Genomic DNA, 17,620 nt, shown 5'->3' on the forward strand with positions numbered 1-17,620 from the left:
CAAGCTGGAGTGCAGTGGCGTGATCTTGGCTTATTGCAACCTCTGCCTCCTGGGTTCCAGTGATTCTTCTGCCTCAGCCTCCTGAGTAGCTAAGACTACAAGCACACGCCACCACCCCCGGCTACTTTTTTGTGTGTTTTTAGTAGAGACGGGGTTTCAGCATGTTGGCCAGGATGGTCTCGATCTCCTGACCTTGTGATTCGTCCACCTCGGCCTCCCAAAGTGCTGGCATTACAGGTATGAGCTACCGTTTCTGGCCAATTTTTGTATTTTTAATAGAGACAAGGTTTCACCATGTTGGCCAGGCTGGTCTGGAACTCCTGACCTCGTGATCCATCCTCCTCGGCTTCCCAAAGTGCTGAGATTACAGGCATGAGCCACCTCACCTGGCAGGTTCAGGACTTCAAGATCAGCCTGGCCAACATGCCGAAACCACGTCTCTACTGAAAATACAAAAATTAGCTGGGCATGGTAGGATATACCTGTAATTCCAGCTACTTGGGAGGCTAACGCACGAAGAATCGCTTGAACCTGGGAGGCAGAGGTTGCAGTGAGCCAAGATCGCGCCACTGCACTCCAGCCTGGGTGACAGAGCATGGCTCCATCTCAAAACAAACAAACAAACAAAGAATATTCAAAATGTTAAAGACAGAAAGTAGCATGGTGGTTGCCAGGGGCTGGCAGAGGAGAGAATGGGGAGGAGGGAATGAAGAGTTTGCATTAAACGGGTACAGAGTTTCAGTCTTACAAGATGAAAAGAGCCGGCTGGGTGCAGAGGCTCACAGCTGTAATCCCAGCACTTTGGGGGGCCGAGGCAGGTGGATCATTTGAGGTCAGGAGTTCAAGACCATCCTGGCCAACATGGTGTAACCCCATCTCTACTAAAAATACAAAAATTAGCTGGGTGTGGTGGTGCACACCTGTAATACCAGCTACTCAGGAGGCTGAGGCAGGAGACTTGCTTGAACCTGGGAGGCGGAGGTTGTGGTGAGCTGTGATCATGCCACTGCACTCCAGCCTGGGCAACAGAGTGAGACTCTGTCTCAAAAAAAAAAAGAAAAAGAAAAAGAAAAAGAAAAGAGCCATGGAGAGGGATGGTGGTGGTGGTTGAACAACATTACAAATATGTTTAATATGTTTAATACCACTAAACTCTGTACTTAAAAATGGTCAAGATGGTAGATTTTATGTTATGTATAATTTACCACAACATTTTTTAAAAATTATTATTATACTTTAAGTTTTAGGGTACATGTGCACAACGTGCAGGTTTGTTACATATGTATACATGTGCCAGGTTCACAACATTTTTAAAATTGGAAAAAAGAAAACCAGGAGCAAGGATTTTACCAGAGCAATAAGTAGATGACAGTCACATGAAAAAGACATTCGACATCATTAGCCATTAGGGAAGTGAACATTGAAATCACAATATTACTACAGACCTATCAGAATGTTACCACAGACTTATCAATGGCTAAAATAAAACATAGTGGCAGTGCCAAATGCTGGAGAAACTGGATCATTTATACATTGCTGGTGAGAATATAAAATAGTACAGCTATTCTCCAATTTAGTTTAGCAGTTTCTTTCTTTCTTTCTTTCTTTTTTTTTTTTTTTTTTTTGAGATAGTTTCTCTCTCTGTCACCCAGGCTGCAGTGCAGTGGCATGATCTCAGTTCACTGCAACCTCCGCCTCCCGGGTTCAAGTGATTCTCCTGCCTCAGCTTCCTAAGTAGCTGGGACTACAGGTGCGAACCACCATGCCCAGCTAATTTTTGTATTTTTAGGAGAGACAGGGTTTCATCATGTTGGCCAGGATGGTCTCGATCTCTTGACGTCATGATCCATCTGCCTCAGCCTCCCAAAGTGCTGGATTACAGGCATGAGCCACTGCGCCTGGCCAAGTAGTTTCTTATGAAACTAAACATGTACTTAACATACCGTACAGCAATTGCATTATTGGACATTTATTCCAGAGAAATGAAAATTTATGTTCACATTTAAAAAACAAAAACAAAAACCTGTGTCCATAGCAGCTTTGTTCACAATAGCCAAAAACCGCAACCAATCTAAACGTCCAGTGGGCAAATGGTTCAACCTGTTGTGGTACATCCATGCCATGAGTCGTGCCCTGCAATGAAAACAAACAACCTATGGAAACCAGCAACAATTCAGATGAACCTCAAGGGTATTACGCTGAGTGAAAAATGTCAGTGACGAACGATTCCTTACATACATTCCATATATAATCACATACTGATGATTCTATATATATTTAAAAAATCATATCAAAAGATCCCATATATATTCTAGATATATATTCCATATAATCATATACTAAAGATCCCATATATATAAACTTCTTTTTAATATTCGTTTTTATTATTTTATTTTATGTTGTTTTGAGATGGTGTTTCATCTTGTTGCCCAGGCTTGAGTGCAATGGTGCGATCTCGGCTCACTGCAACATCCATCTCCCAGTTTCAAGTGATTCTCCTGCCTCAGCCTCCCGAGTAGCTGGGATTACAGGCATGCACCACCACACCTGGCTAATTTTGTATTCTTTTTTAGTAGAGATGGGGTTTCTCCATGTTGGTCAGGATGATCTCGAACTCTCGACCTTAGGAGATCCCCCCGACTCGGCCTCCCAAAGTGTTGGGGTTACAGGCATGAGCCACCGCGCCCGGACTATTTTTTTATTTTTTGAGATGGAGTCTCGCTCTGTCACCCAGGCTGGAGGATACTGGTGAGATCTCAGCTCACTGCAACGTCCACTTCCTGGGTTGCAGCTATTCTCCTGCCTCAGCCTCCCAGGTAGCTGGGACTACAGGTGCGTGCCACCATGCCTGGCTAATTTTGTAATTTTTTTTTTTTTTTTAGTCGTGACGGGGTTTCTCCATGTTGGTCAGGCTAGTCTCGATCTCCTGACCTCAGTTGATCCACCCGCCTCAGCCTCCCAAAGTGCTGGTATTACAGGTATGAGCCACTGCGCTCAGCCATATATAACCTTCTTCAAATAAAATTACACAGGTGGAAAATTTTTTTCTTTCTTTTTTTTTTGAGACAGGGTCTCACTCTGTCACCCAGGCTAGTGTGCGGTGATGTAATCACGGCTTAAGTGAGATCCTCCCCCGCTCAACCTCCCTAGTAGCTGGAATTACAGGTGCACACCACCACATCTGGCTAAGTTTTTTGTTTTTGTTTTTGTAGACACGGGGTTTCAGCACCTTGCCCAGGCTGGTTTCGAACTCCTGACTTCAGGTCATCCGTCCGCCTCGGCCTCCCACAGTGCTGGGATTACTGGTATGAGCTACCACACCTCGCCCGAAAACGTTTTCAAAATAATAAAATGGGTTGGGCAAGTGGCTCACGCCTGCAATTAGAGGCCTGGAGACATTAAGTAAACCACCCAAGGTCACACAGTAAGGAAGGGGCAGATCTCAGACTTGCCTGACTGCAAAGCTGGTGTCCCTTCCCCACTGTGCCTTAACTACCGCCTAACAGCTGGGTTGGAGGATGCCTCCCTGGTCTAGGATCATTATTACATTTTCTTCTACAAAGTATGTTTCTGATCAACGGAACTGTTTATTTTCCACCCATGGTCTTATCCTTTGTCCATCTCTTTCTGATGGCAACAGAAAACTTCACCTTCAAGAAGAGCGCCTTGGCCCGGCCACCGCACTGTCTGGGAAGTGAGGAGCACCTCTGCCCAGCCCCCGCACCGTCTGGGAAGTGAGGAGCGCCTCTGGACGGCCCCGAGCAACCCTCCAGGCGTGAAGTGACAGCCCTGTGTGTGATCTTTCTGCCCTCCCCAACTTTGCGTTTTCGACAGTAAAATTTACTTTTAAATTAAAGGATTTATACTGGGGAAGATTTAAAAAAAAAAAAAAGAAAGAAAACTTCACCTTCCAAAAACAACCACTGGGACTCCGCTTTGTGCAGAGGTAGGACAAGCTTCTGTGCAGGTAGGGGCGCTGCTGCACCCCCTACCACCCACGCATCCTCCTCCCTATCTGCCTTCCCGTCGTCGTAGCCAGAGGAGTTCAGAGCCTCTACAGAGAGCACAACTTTTCCAGCTGGAACAAACTCCCCTTAAAGGAATCTATTTAGGAAGATTATTTCAATGTACATTCATTCCTCCAAAATATGCTTAGATGGCCTTAAATAATCAGAAAGCTGTGTGTGTACGTGTTTCCCATTTTCTTGGCCCACACAGAACCCCTTGAGAGGTCCCTGTGGGCAGTGAGCCTGTTTATAGACACCCTTCTCCCCTCCTTGGTGTCACAGACATCGAAGTCCCTCTGAGGGGCTGACCTGCCCCCCACCTTCTGGAAGCTGTGAGGTTGGAAGAGAGGACGCATGCCATAGACCCAGCACACAGCTGGGAACTCGAGGCACACCTAAGCCTTCCCTTGTGCTGTGCGGAGTCCACACTTCCCTCCCCACTGGAGTCTCAAAACCTCCCCTCACTCAACAGGGAGGTGCTGCTCAAAGCTCTGGGCACACATTAGGGCTGAGGAGTGGGTGGTATAGAGGGGACTCCAGCCTGTCCATCCACCAGGCAAGGGGGCACCTGCCCCTCTCTCAGCCTGGTCTGGACTTGCCTCCCGGGCTCTGGCTGCAATGCCTTTCTCTTTCTCTTTGCAATTCCGTTGGGTCCTGCCCAAGACAGATAAAGACAGAGCAGCCTGTCTTTATCGGAGGTTCCTCTGCCAGCGGGAAGGGTCCTGGGAAAACCAGAGCCAGAGCCAGAGAAACATAAAGCACCCCGGTGCCTCCCACACCAGTGCCTGAGCAGGAATAGGGAGGGGCCATGACTCACAAGGCCCTAGGAGGTCACTTTAAGGAGGGCCGTCCAACTGCAAGGATGCTGTAAGCAGGAAGTGAAACCATAGCGCTTCAAAAAAAGAGCGGGACAGGGACAAGCGTATCTAAGAGGCTGAACATGAATCCACAGATCAGGTACCGCTGCCCACTCTGTCTGCCGGGCCCCTCCTTCCCCTTCCTGCCTGGTGGTCCTGCTGGGCCTCAACCCTGGCCTCCTCCCGCCCCTGCCCCTGCCCCAGCCCTGGGCTCCCTCCCCTCTGGCTCCCCTGCCACCAGAATCCCAGTCAGGCTATTTGCCCTGCTGTGTGGTCGCCCCACTGCTGCTTCTGAATGGGCTGCCTCCCCCACCTGCACCAGCCCAGGCCCCCTGCTGAGACTCTCCCTTAAAGTCATGCCCGGACTGGTGCTTCCCGCCCTGGGAGGGTGCTCTCTCTGTGTGCTTCCTGCCATTCCTGAGCTCAGAAACTGGGAGAATTGAACCAAAGGGTGATTGGAGCAATCAGGCATTTTGTTCTCAGCGCTTTGATGAAATTTCTGTAAGAATTACTTTGCTTAAATACAAAGTCTTAGGAGAGGGTGTGGGGGTAGGAATGGTCTCTGAAGCACATGATAAATCGTGTCATCCAAGGATGACTCCATGGTGAGCAGATGTCCCCAGACAGGTTCCACTCCAAGGTCACTCTTCATCTTTTAGAACATGACCAGTGGCCGACCGTGGTAGCTCACGCCTGTAATCCCAACACTGGGAGGCCAAGGCGGGCAGATCATGAGGTCAGGAGTTTGAGACCAACCTGGCCCATATGGTGAAACCCCGTCTCTACTAAAAAACATACAAAAATTAGCCAGGCGTGGTGGCGCATCTGTAGTCCCAGATACTCGGGAGGTTTAGGCAGGAGAATTGCTTGAACCCGGGAGGTGGAGATTGCGGTGAGCTGAGATCATGCCACTGCACTCCAGCCTGGGTGACAGAGTGAGACTTCATCCAAAAAAAAAAAAAAAAAAAAAAAAGAACATGACCAGTAACATGGAATGTGAGAATGTGGGAAAAAAATGCAATGATTAGGAGAAATGCTCTTATTTTAAAATTTAGTGAAAAGAGAGCCCAGTCCCCAACAGCTTTCTCGTACAGGGTCCGTGATGCAGAGGCTGCACAGGGCTGGCCTGGAAAGGGGCCCCTGCTCCATCCATCCCCAGCTCTGTGGCCTGGGCAGGTTACCCCGCCTCTCTGTGCCTCTGGCCCCTCCTCTGTAAGATGGGAATGGCCCCTGCAGAACTAGGGCAGCCTCATGTGAGCTCAGACCCACGCAGCACTTAGAAGAGTGGCCTGGGCCTCAGAATTCGCTTCTATCATGATTTTAAAATAATGTTAACATGCAGAGTGAAACATCAGGAAGGAATTGAGCTGAAAGGTTAAAAGCTATTTTTTAGGAGTGAAGAGTTTTATTCTCTTTTGCATTCTCCTAATGGGTTGGAGAGTGGGTTGGCAGAAATACTAGGAGGGTGGGGAATGTACCCCTGGAAAGGCCAGAGTTGGGCCCGAGCTGGAAGAGATCACCCCAGCCCCCTGCCAGCATCCCCTCCTCTTCCTCTCCCCTCAGTCTTCCTGCCTGGGAAGGCAGCAGAAATTCTCAGGGCTGTGGAGGGGTGAGGGAGCTGTGTTCAGTGGACATGAGCCCCGAGGACTCCACAGAGGGCTCCCTGCATGGGCCGGTTTCTCTCTTGTGCCTTCAGAAATCCAATGGAGAGGATGTACCAAAGCACATTCTACTACGACTTTGAAAACGAACCCATCCTCTATCGTCGGAACTACACCTGGCTGTGCTACGAAGTGAAAATAAGGAAGGACCCCTCAAAGCTCGCTTGGGACACAGGGGTCTTTCGAGGCCAGGTACTACCCAAACTTCAATCGAATCACAGGCGGTGTTGCAGGAATTAGAGGACTGTAGAGACTGATATGGGTGAAACAGGAGGATTTATTTAGGTGCACCGGCTCAGCTGACTAACTTCCAAAAAGGATGAGCCCTTAATAAAGACAGATCGAGGTATTTATAAGCAAACTTACAGAAACAGAACAAAGGCAATTAATCAAACAGTGACAGGTCACATAATCTATAGCATAACAGATGACTTGGCATAACTTGGGGCCTTCTATAGCTGGTGGCCTTGCAGCTATGTCAAAAGAAAAACAGGAACTGGCTAAATACAGACATTTGTAAAATATAATTATAATTAATGGTTCTGGAAAGGAGAGACAGTAAAGGAATTTGTCTTTTTTTGTTGTTGTTGTTTTTTATTTTCTTCAACCTTACTCTGGAGGGGTGTGGGAGTGGTGTCTGGAGCCCATTCCTTTGGCCTTGACTTTTCAGGCAGTGTTATAACTGTCCTTGGGGTGAGCTGGCTAGGCAGAGGAAAACTTGTTCTTCTTTTCTTTTTAACCCTTGCTACAGTAGGACCTAAGCAGCTGGAAATGCAGAAAACACAACAGTAAATAAAATGCCCAGCAGTGGTCTCTCAATTGTGTATTTTTCCCACATTTCTTTTTTCTCTTTTTTTCCTTTTTTTTTTTTTTTTTTGAGACAGAGTCTCGCTCTGGCACCCAGGCTGGAGTGCAATTGCACAATCTCGGCTCACTACAACCTCCACCTCTCAGGTTCAAGTGATTCTTTGGCCTCAGCCTCCCAAATAGCTGGGATTACAGAAGCCCGCCACCAGGCCCAGTTAATTTTTTCTATTTTCAATTGAGACGGGGTTTCACCATGTTGGCCAGGCTGGGGAATTCCTGACCTCAGGTGAGTCACCTGCCTTGGCCTCCCAAAGTGCTGGGGTTACAAGCATGAGTCACCGCACCTGGCCACTTCCCACAGTTCTGTTTTTTGTTTTATTTTAAGACCAAGTTTCACTCTTTGTTGCCTGGGCTGGAGTGCAATGGCTCACTCTCAACTTCCACCTGCCAGGTTCAAGCGATTCTCCTGCCTCAGCCTGCGAGCTGAACGGTCACGTAAGGGTGAAGATTGTTGCCAGAAGCTCAGGGGATGCTCCAGACAGAGTGGCCTGGGATGTCGAGTCACAGCTGCTCCATGCCACGGGGGCAAGAGGAAGCAGGAGTTTAGTCGGACACGCTGCCCTTCCAGATAGAGGGCAAGAGACAGAAAGAGGTGCTGAAGTCGCCCTTGAATAACCACAGCAGTGGCACCCACAAAGGTGCAGTCCCCACAGCCTTATAGCCGCTTGTAGATGCCACCTCTTAAGGCCATTACCATAGCCATTAACACTGAACATGAGCTTTGGAGCAGACAATCACTCAAACTAAACAGGAGGGATGGAGGAAAGGAACTTCAATGGCAAGATGCCCTGGGCTCCTGTCCTGGCCCCTCCTCTCCCTGCCCCACCCCTGCACTCCTCCTGCTCCCCCTCTCAGAGCATCCCCTGCCCCCTGCTCCTCTCCCAGGTGTATTCCCAGCCTGAGCACCACGCAGAAATGTGCTTCCTCTCTTGGTTCTGTGGCAACCAGCTGTCTGCTTACGAGCGCTTCCAGATCACCTGGTTTGTATCCTGGACCCCCTGCCCGGACTGTGTGGCGAAGCTGGCCGAATTCCTGGCTGAGCACCCCAATGTCACCCTGACCGTCTCCGCCGCCCGCCTGTACTACTACTGGGAAAGAGGTTACCGAAGGGCGCTCCGTAGGCTGCGTCAGGCAGGGGCCCACGTGAAGATCATGGACTATGAAGGTGAGAGGTGGAGGGGTCAGGGGATTGTGAGCGGGAGGAACAGCATGAAAGATGGATGGATCTGCAGTGCCATGGCTGGGGGTGTCCCAGGGCAGCCTGCAGGGGCGGGACTGGCATTGACTGCAACTGACAGCCAGGAGACCAGGCCTGGGAGGACGGGCCCAGGGTCAGGGCAGAGCCTGACTGCTTCCCGCTTCTTCATCTCAGAATTTGCATACTGCTGGGAAAACTTTGTGTACAATGAAGGTCAGCCATTCATGCCTTGGTACAAGTTCGATGACAATTATGCATTGCTGCACCGATTGGATGCCAATTATGCATTCCTGCACCACACACTAAAGGAGATTCTCAGGTGAGGGTCTCCCTCTGGCCTCATCGTCTCTCTCCTCTCACCTCCTGCTCATCCTCCTGAGGACTCCCCTGGCTGGGCCTTCCCGCCCTCCCTCTTGACGCACTGCCTGCCCTCATTGTCACACCGCCTTCCCTTAACTCCTGATGCTCCCTCCACGCTGCCTCCTCCCTGCTTTCCTGGGCCCTTCCTGTGAGCAAGAGGCCCCTTCTGCCTCTAAGGCACCTGGGTCTTGGACTAGAGGAACAAACAGCAAGACAGGGTGGCCTGGGACACCAGCCGCTGCCCTTCTGTGACATGGGGACAAGAGGAGGCAAGAGCTCAGCCTGCCAGGGAACAACTCTGGGCAGGAGATGTGGAAGGAAGGAGCTCAGTGTGGGGGCACCCATGGCATCCTGGGGGGACATCTGAGGGCCACCCCCACCCGCTATTCCTTCCTCCAAAGGTGGCCTCTGAGTGTGAAGGCATGGGGGGAGGCAGACACCTGCCCCTCACTCTCCCTCACTACCACATAGCTGCTGGGTGGCGGGGGTGATCCCTGGGATGATTCCTGAGGGCAGGATCCAGGGGTCCCTCTAGATGTCCTCCCACCCAGGTGAGAAAGCAGCATAAAGTGAGGCCTGCACTCAGATGGGCCTGGGAGGTCACTCACAGCACAGGTGTCTCCTGGAACAAGGGCCCTGGAAGATAGAAATAGAATCCAAGCCCAGAACTAACATCAGGGCCAGGACAAGCCTGCCAGGGAGGCTGCACGTGAAGCCTCAGGTCAGGGACCACTGCCCGCTCTGCCCGCGGGGCCTCTGCTGCCCCTTCCTGCCTGGTGGCCCTGCTGGGCCTCAGCCCTGGCCTCCCCTGTCCCAGCCCCAGCCCTGGGCTCTCTCCCCTCCTGTTCCTCTGCCACCCCCACTCCCAGCCAGGCTCTTTGCCCTGTTGTGTGGTCGCCCCACTGCTGCTTCTGAATGGGCCACCTCCCCCACCTGCCCCAGCCCAGGCCCCCTGCTGAGACTCTTCCCTGAAAGTCACCGCCAGGCTGGTGCTCCCTGCCCTGGGAGGGTGCTCCCTCTATGTGCTTCCCACCATTCCTGAGCTCTGGAACTGGGAGAATTGAACCAAAGGATGATTGGAGCAATCAGGCATTTTGTTCTCAGCACTTTGATGGAATTTCTGTAAGATTTACTTTGTTTCAACACAAAGTCTTAGGCGAGGGTGTCGGGGAGGGAACGGTCTCTGTACCAGAAAATAAGTCATTTCTTCCAAAGATGCCTCCACTGTGAGCAGAGGAGGATGCACACGACCCCAGACACAGGCTCCTCCTCCGTGAGCACCATTCATCTTTTAGAATGACACCTGTAACAGGGAGTGTAGGAAAAAATATGATGATCAGGAGAAATGCTCTTATTTTAGGCAGGGCATGGTGGCTTATGCTTGTAATCCCAGCTCTTTGGGAGGCTGAGGTGGGTGGATCACTTGAGGTCAGGAGTTGGAGATATGCCTGGCCAGCATGGCAAAACCTCCTCTCTACTGAAAATACAAAAAATGAGCCAGGCATGGTGGCGGGAGCCGGTAATCCCAGCTACTTGGGAGGCTGAAGCAGGAGAATCGCTTGAACCCGGGAGGGACAGGTTGCAGTGAGCCAAGATCGCGCCACTGCACTCCAGGCTGGGTGACACAGTGAGAATCCATCTTAGAAAAAGAAAAAGAAAAAGAAGAGTAGCCTTGGCCTGGGAATTCTGTGTGATCTCAATGTAAAAATAATAATCATCATCATTGGACAGGTGAAATGTGAGGAAGGAATTGAGCTGAAATGTTCAAGCAATTATTTTAGGGTGAAGAGGTTTATTGTCTGTTGCATTTTCCTAGTGGGTTGGGAGATGTGTGGCAGAAAAACTGGGAGGTTGAGGGTGTCCCCTTGGTAGCCCCAGAGCTGGGGTTCCAGCTAGGAGAGGTCACCCCGGCCCTGCTGCCCCTGCCAGCATCCCCTCCTCTTTTTCTCTCCCAGTCTTCCTGCCTGGGAAAGCAGCAGACATTCTCAGGGCTGTGGAGGGTTGGGGGAGGCCCAGAACCCAGGGCCATCCAGGGAGTGGTGTTCAGTGGGCATCAGCCCTGAGGACTCCGGCGGGGGGTCTCTGCATTGGGGTTTCTCCCCTGTGTCTTCAGAAACCTGATAGAGGCAACATATCCACACATATTCTACTTCCACTTTAAAAACCTACTGAAAGCCACAGATCAGAACGAATCCTGGCTGTGCTTCACAGTGGAAGGTATAAAGCACCACTCAACTGTCTCCTGGAAGAGGGGCGTCTTCCGAAACCAGGTAGCATCAAAGTCCTAGTTACGCCCCAAATAGGAGCTAAGCAGCTGGGAATGCAGAAAACACAACAATAAGTGACGTGCCCAGCACAGTCTCTCCTGTGTGTACTTTCCTCCCACATGTCCTTTTTTTTTTTTTTTTTTTCTGAGACAAAGTCTTGCTCAGTCGCCCAGGCTGGAGTGCAGTGGCGCAATCTTGGCTCACTGCAACCTCTGCCTCCTGGGTTCAGGTGATTCTCCTGCCTTAGTCTCCTGAGTAGCTGGGATTACAGGTGCCCACCACCACGCCCAGATAATTTTTTTGTATTTTTAGTAGAAATAGGATTTTACCATGTTGGCCAGGCTGGTTTTGAACTCCTGACCTCAAGTGATCTGCCCCCCTCGGCCTCCCAAAGTGCTAGGATTACAGGCATGAGCCACCGCGCCCAACCTCCTCCCACGTTTTTTAAGTCCGTGGCCCAGATCTTCCTCCCTGACTGTCCTGGGATCGGATCGTGGAGGGGGTTTGCCTCTTCCCAAAAGGCCTTGTTAGCACCCAGCACCCTCACTCTTGACTTTGTTTCCCAAAATCTTGTCATGGAGCTGTGCATCCGGCAGTCCTCGGGAAACAGCAGCTGTGGGAAGCGGTAGGTGTGGTGTCCAGCACTGTGCCTGGGCCAGTCACTGTGGGCTGGTGGGGCCGCCCCTGCCACTGCCCTGATTCCTCAATGTCAAGGACACATCATCACAGGATGGTGAAGCCTCGCTCCTCACCCTGCCGCCCCCACAGCAGCCACTGACCTCCCACCCACCCTGTCATGTCCCACCCACCCCTGCAGCCCCCTCCACCCAGGCAGGAGACTTTTCAGAGTGTGTTTGGGGAGGGAGCCGTCTGTGTGCTGGGCAGGCCTGGCCTACAGAAGTGCTGGTCACGGAAACACCCAGGACTCAGGACTGAAGCACAAGTGTTTGCAGTCCCCACACACTAAAAAGGCAACAAGAACTCCTCTTCGAGCTTTTCTGATGAGCACTCACCTCTCACCCTCAAACCCCTGGGGCCTCTCTTTTCCTCCTGACCCTCTCTCTGGACCTGGCCTCTTGCTCTAGGTTCCCAGTTTTGGTCCCAGTGCTGGTCTCTCCTCCAATGGTACCAATTCCACGTCTCCTTCCACCTCCTGGGGCAGGTGCACAGGGAGCCTGAAAATCCCAGTGGATAATGGTGCTGTGCCCCAGCCAGTGAAGATGGTTGGAGAGGGGATTCTCCTCTCTTGTCTTTAAATGAGCATCTACTATTTCTTGCAAATGTTCCATGTCTCTGGACTTGGCCTAAGCCCTTTTTATGTTCAGTGTCATCTCGTTCTCCCTAATATTTAGAAAAGGGGGTTGCTTGTAGGACAACTTTGCTATAAGGAAGCCTTGTTTCCTTTTCTTGAGAACACAAAGCAAGCGAGTAGTAGAGCCCAGATTCATACCCAGGTCTACTAGAAATGGCGGCAAACAGAGATTCCTTCCCTTCCTTCCTTCCTTCCCTCCTTCCTTCCTTCCTTCTTTTCTTTCTTTCTTTCTTTCTTCCTTTCTTCCTTTCTTTCTTTCTTTCCTCTCTCTCTCTCTTTCTTCTTTTGCTGCTGCCTCCAAACAGAGATTTTTCTAATTCTGGTTATGTCAGGATGCATACAGAGGGGCTGGGAGAGGCCTTCAAGGTAGGGCTGGTGTTCCCAGCCCAGGAGTCCTGAGCTGCCCCATCTGGCCTGAGAAGCACTTTTGGGAGACCTCAGGGCATCCTAAGGGACATGGAAAATGCTATGAATTATCCAAAAAGAGGTCCCTGGCAGGCTCCTCTCCCCAGTGACCCCCCTCAGGAGTGTCCTTGCCCCAATGCTGGGTGTGGTAGGAGTTAACCCTGCAGGCAGGAGGAAGCCCCAGCGGGTCCATCTCCAGCAGTGGCTGTGGGTGAGCAGAGCCAGGACAGGGGTGCATGATGAGGCCAGGGAAGGAGACCCAGCTCTACCCCAGGGAGAGGGGCAGGGTCCTCCCCGGAGGGCCTGAGCACACTGAGCTGACCCTGGGGAGACCTTGACAAGGCCTAAACAGGCCCCAGGGCTGTGCTGACTTCCTGATAATCCCCCAGAAGGGGTCAGAGAGAGAGGATCAGTGGCCCCCACAAAGGGAGTGGAAGCTCCTCCTCTGACAGGTGCCTCAGTGTATGGGGAGCAGGGAAGGAGTAGGGGGGGTGCAGGAGAGGAGCGAGGGGTAGTCCCAGGAGGAGTCTTAGGGCTTCTGGTTTCCCCCATCTTTGTCCACAGACAACTGATGGATCCAGACACGTTCACTTTCAACTTTAACAATGACCCTTTGGTCCTTCGACGGCACCAGACCTACTTGTGCTATGAGGTGGAGCACCTGGACAATGGCACCTGGGTCAAGATGGACCAGCACAGGGGCTCTCTACACAACCAGGTGACCTACCCAGCCACCCGAATCCAGGCAGGGCCCTCCCAATCCAGGGACATTCATAGGTAGAAGGTTCTGGGTGGTACCTGTGGTTTCCTGCAGTGTTTGTCACTTGTGCTTCCTGCAGCTGTTGCTGCTTGGCCCTGGGGTTGGGGGGAGACTTCGGCTTCAGTGACTCTCCATGGCCAGGTGGGGTTGAGCCTGCCCGATGGCAAAGTGCTTCCTGAGGACCCTCTCAGGATCCCCTCACAGACACAGCTCTCACCAGGAACAATTCAGAACTGTGGGATTTGAGGACTCAGGGCCTACCTGACCTCACAAGGCCAGGTTGTCCCTGTGCCCTCTCTTGGGCTTCATCCTGCGGAGAGAGAGACTGAGGCAGGAGAGACCGATCAGGGGTTCTGTCCTGCCCAGGGTGGAGCCCACAGCAAGGCCAGAACAGGCCCCATGTCAGGACGCAAAGATGGCCAGCATTTGGGGACGAACTGGGCCAGGCCAGGCTGAGGGGGCCAGGCTAGGCTGAGGAGCCCTGAGCCCAAGGGACTTTTTTCCCTGGCCCCTACCCAGCACAGCCTCTGTCTGGAGAGGCCAGGTTCTGCTTGGCTCTGGTGCTGGAAACTGGGGGCTTCTCTGGGCTCTATGAGCTCAATGTGGGCCTCGCTGGATCCACACACACTGCTTGGAACATCCTTCCAAGGGTGCCAGTCTCCATCACCTCCTAAGCAGTGGGACTCCCCCAGGAATGACCCACAGCCCCTTCTCAGCACAAACTGTGTCAACCACTCCACCCTGCATCGCCTCTGATGGAATCCCTCCCTGTCCTTGTCCCCATCACAATCACAGTCCTTGCTGCCCTGCTGTCCCCAACTTGACCAATTCCTAGTCTTAGTGGAAAATCCTTTTCTCTGAAGTTTGGAGTAAATACCATATTTCTATAAGTCACAATAATGACAATTATCCCATGTCCCAGGGACCTTCCCACGTTGGAGTGAGTCCTGCTGGCCTTCTCTTCCCCACTACTTTTGGTGGAATTCATTTTGGCCTAAGTCCATGTCACATTTGGGCTCAGCACAGGTTGTGGCACAGAATAGAAGCTTCTAGAATTATGGGTCACAGATGGGATAGGAGTAGGGGAGTTGATGAGTAGAGCTGGTCAATCTCCCCTTGAAGGAACCACACTCACTCAGGGGCATCAGGCCAATGACCTCGGGGCTCCACCGGCCCCTCCTCCCTGCCCCCATCTCTGTAGCCCCTCCCTGCAGGGCTGGGTCTGGGGTGAGGGTCCTGCAGGCTCTGACCTTGGGTACAAAATTGAAGGGGGCTCCAAATGCTCAGTAATTAGAGAAAATGCATTTTAATTTAATAATTAATGCAATATTTTAAAACGCAAGTTTAATGCAAATAGATCATGATGAATAAAACCGAAGATTTTAATAAAGCCTGGCAGGAGAGTGCTGTCCTGTGTATATTGGAGCTGGGGCAAAATAAAACATCATTGCTCCTGATCTGTTTGTATTTAAATGGACAATATTTTGCTTATCTTGGGAATTTTGCATAACATCTGATATTTTTAATATTGCATAGAAAATCATGCATCCTAATAACTGGGGTTTTGGCGACCCCTCTAATTTCGTGCTGGAAGCCCCCGCCTCCCCAGCCCCACCTGGTCCAGGCCCTCCCTCCCTGTTCACCACACATCACCTCACACTCTGTTTCCTTTTCTAGGCTAGGAATCCTCTCTATGGCTTGGACGGCCGCCATGCGGAGCTGCGCTTCCTGGGCCTGCTTCCTTATTGGCAGTTGGACCCGGCCCAGATCTACAGGGTCACTTGGTTCATCTCCTGGAGCCCCTGCTTCTCCTGGGGCTGTGCCAGGCAAGTGCGTGCATTCCTTCAGGAGAACACACACGTGAGACTGCGCATCTTCGCTGCCCGCATCTATGATTACGACCCCCTATATAAGGAGGCGCTGCAAATGCTGCGGGATGCTGGGGCCCAAGTCTCCATCATGACCTACGATGGTAAGAATGGAAGGTTCGGGTGGGGTGGGGTGGGGTGGGTGGGAGCAGGAGAGGTTCCTGGGAAGAAAAGGAGAAAGGCCTTGGTCTGCTGCCTGCAGAGACGATGGCTGGACTCCGGGACCTGACTTTGGGGTTGATGGGAAGAGAGAGGCCAGGCCAGGAGATGTGGGCCCGGGGAGGGCGGGGAGGGTGGCTGGAAGTGGAAGCAGAACTTGAGGATTTCCCAAAGAATGAGAACTGGGCTGGGCCGGATTCCAATGGGAAGGAAGTGCCCGATGAAGGAGCTAAGTCCCTAGGGGAGGGAGAGGGAAAGGAGGGACTGAAACCAGGATGTGGGAAGTCTGTCCTGAGAGTCATGGGTCCTTGGTGCCGCCCCCTCCCCACAGCGGGATCGTGACTTATCTCTCCTGTCCCTTTTCAGAGTTTGAGTACTGCTGGAACACCTTTGTGGACCACCAGGGATGTCCCTTCCAGCCCTGGGATGGACTAGAGGAGCATAGCCAAGCCCTGAGTGGGAAGCTGCAGGCCATTCTTCTGGTGAGGGCTTCCTCCCTCTGCCCGGTGCCCCATCGGCCTCCCCCTCCTCCCCTCTCCCCTGCGCCTTGCCTTCCCCTCTGCTCAGAGCCTCCTCTGGGTTCCCTGCTCCCCACAGGGCGCCCAGCTCTGTCCCTCCCTTTCCTTCTCACAGCCTCCTTCTCTTTCCCACCTCCCGCATCCCTCCCTCCTCTCCCATCATTGTCACTGTCCCCAGGCCTCCTCCCTGTGCCCTCTTTCCACTCTCTCACCTCCTGCTCCATTCAACCCCCCTGCTCTTCCAGAATCAGGGAAACTGAAGGATGGGCCTCAGTCTCTAAGGAAGGCAGAGACCTGGGTTGAGCAGCAGAGGAAAAGATCTTCTTCCAAGAAATGCAAACAGACCGTTCACCACCATCTCCAGCTGCTCACAGACACCAGCAAAGCAATGCGCTCCTGACCAAGTAGATTTTTTAAAAATCAGAGTGAATTAATTTTAATTGAAAATTCATCTTATGTTCCAAGTGTACAATAGTAAGATTATGCTCAATATTCCCAGAATAGTTTTCAATGTATTAATGAAATGATTTATTGGCTCCGTATTTAGACTAATAAAACATTGAGAATCTTCCATAATTGCTTTTGCTCAGTAACTGTGTCATGAATTGCAAGAGTTTCCACAAACACTAGCAAATGTGTAGATGCCTTTCCTTGTGTAGCGGACCTGTAGCGGGGCAAAGGTCACACGACATCCCTCTGGAGCCAGAAAACTCAGCTAAACCTCACAGGAGAGGAACCTAAATGCAGACCCCACCCTCACTCAGAGCCCCGCCCACCCTCACTCACAGAGCCCCGGGCGCTGATTGGAAGGGACAGGCCCAGCAGTAAGAGGACAGCCAGCAGCCAGTCTCCCTGTTGGAAAGGAACCACACACGTGCAGTCAGGGGCCCTCGGGAGCAGCCCTGTGTCCACCCCTTCCTGATTCCACCCCCCTAGAGAGGGAGCCCAGGGAAGGCCATGGCTGAGACCCAGGACAGGCCCAGTCGGGGGAAGGAGCCCAGGGAGGGGGCAGGTGTCCAGGCTGGGCCCAGAGAGAGGGCTGGGGAGAGGAGCAGCCCAGGAGGCAGAGCCCAGCCACAGAGGGGAGGGGAGCTGAGTCCTGGGGACAGGAGGCTCCAGAGGCAGAGACGGAGCCCAGGGCTAGGGCGGCAGGTGTCAGGGCTGTGGCTTCAGTTTGGCGTCTGTCCTGGGCCTTCTGCGCTGGTTCCCAGCTCTGGGATGTGTGACTTATATGCCTGATTACAGCAGGCTGCTCCCACCTCACGATTTCTGGAAAGTCCTCAGAAGCCGCATATATGACCAAGAACGGGCCTCACACGCAGCTGCTCCTGGGCAGAAACGACTCACTGTTTCCCTGGCCTAGACACACACAACACACACA

The 17,620-nt window shown here is 52.1% G+C and overlaps 1 protein-coding gene across 1 annotated transcript; it reads left to right on the forward strand.

The window, feature by feature from the left end:
* The first annotated feature begins 4,839 nt into the window (after positions 1-4,839).
* On the forward strand, positions 4,840-16,812 carry APOBEC3B (apolipoprotein B mRNA editing enzyme catalytic subunit 3B). The gene is made up of 8 exons (XM_054470458.2): positions 4,840-4,964; positions 6,561-6,717; positions 8,278-8,557; positions 8,765-8,909; positions 13,499-13,652; positions 15,372-15,666; positions 16,088-16,203; positions 16,485-16,812. The coding sequence occupies exons 1-8, from the start codon at positions 4,948-4,950 to the stop codon at positions 16,497-16,499; spliced, it is 1,179 nt and encodes a 392-aa protein (XP_054326433.2). The 5' UTR covers positions 4,840-4,947; the 3' UTR covers positions 16,500-16,812.
* The last annotated feature ends 808 nt before the right edge of the window (positions 16,813-17,620 follow it).

Source organism: Pongo pygmaeus, chromosome 23, assembly GCF_028885625.2.
Source record: "Pongo pygmaeus isolate AG05252 chromosome 23, NHGRI_mPonPyg2-v2.0_pri, whole genome shotgun sequence".
Classification (NCBI taxonomy): domain Eukaryota; kingdom Metazoa; phylum Chordata; class Mammalia; order Primates; family Hominidae; genus Pongo; species Pongo pygmaeus.

What these genes read in the sequence shown, in the direction of transcription:
- APOBEC3B (XM_054470458.2), top strand. An exon ending in GAAGATCATGGACTATGAAG is followed by an intron (nt 8,558 to 8,764) that starts GTGAGAGGTGGA and finishes TCTTCATCTCAG; the next exon opens with AATTTGCATACTGCTGGGAA. An exon ending in ACACTAAAGGAGATTCTCAG is followed by an intron (nt 8,910 to 13,498) that starts GTGAGGGTCTCC and finishes CTTTGTCCACAG; the next exon opens with ACAACTGATGGATCCAGACA.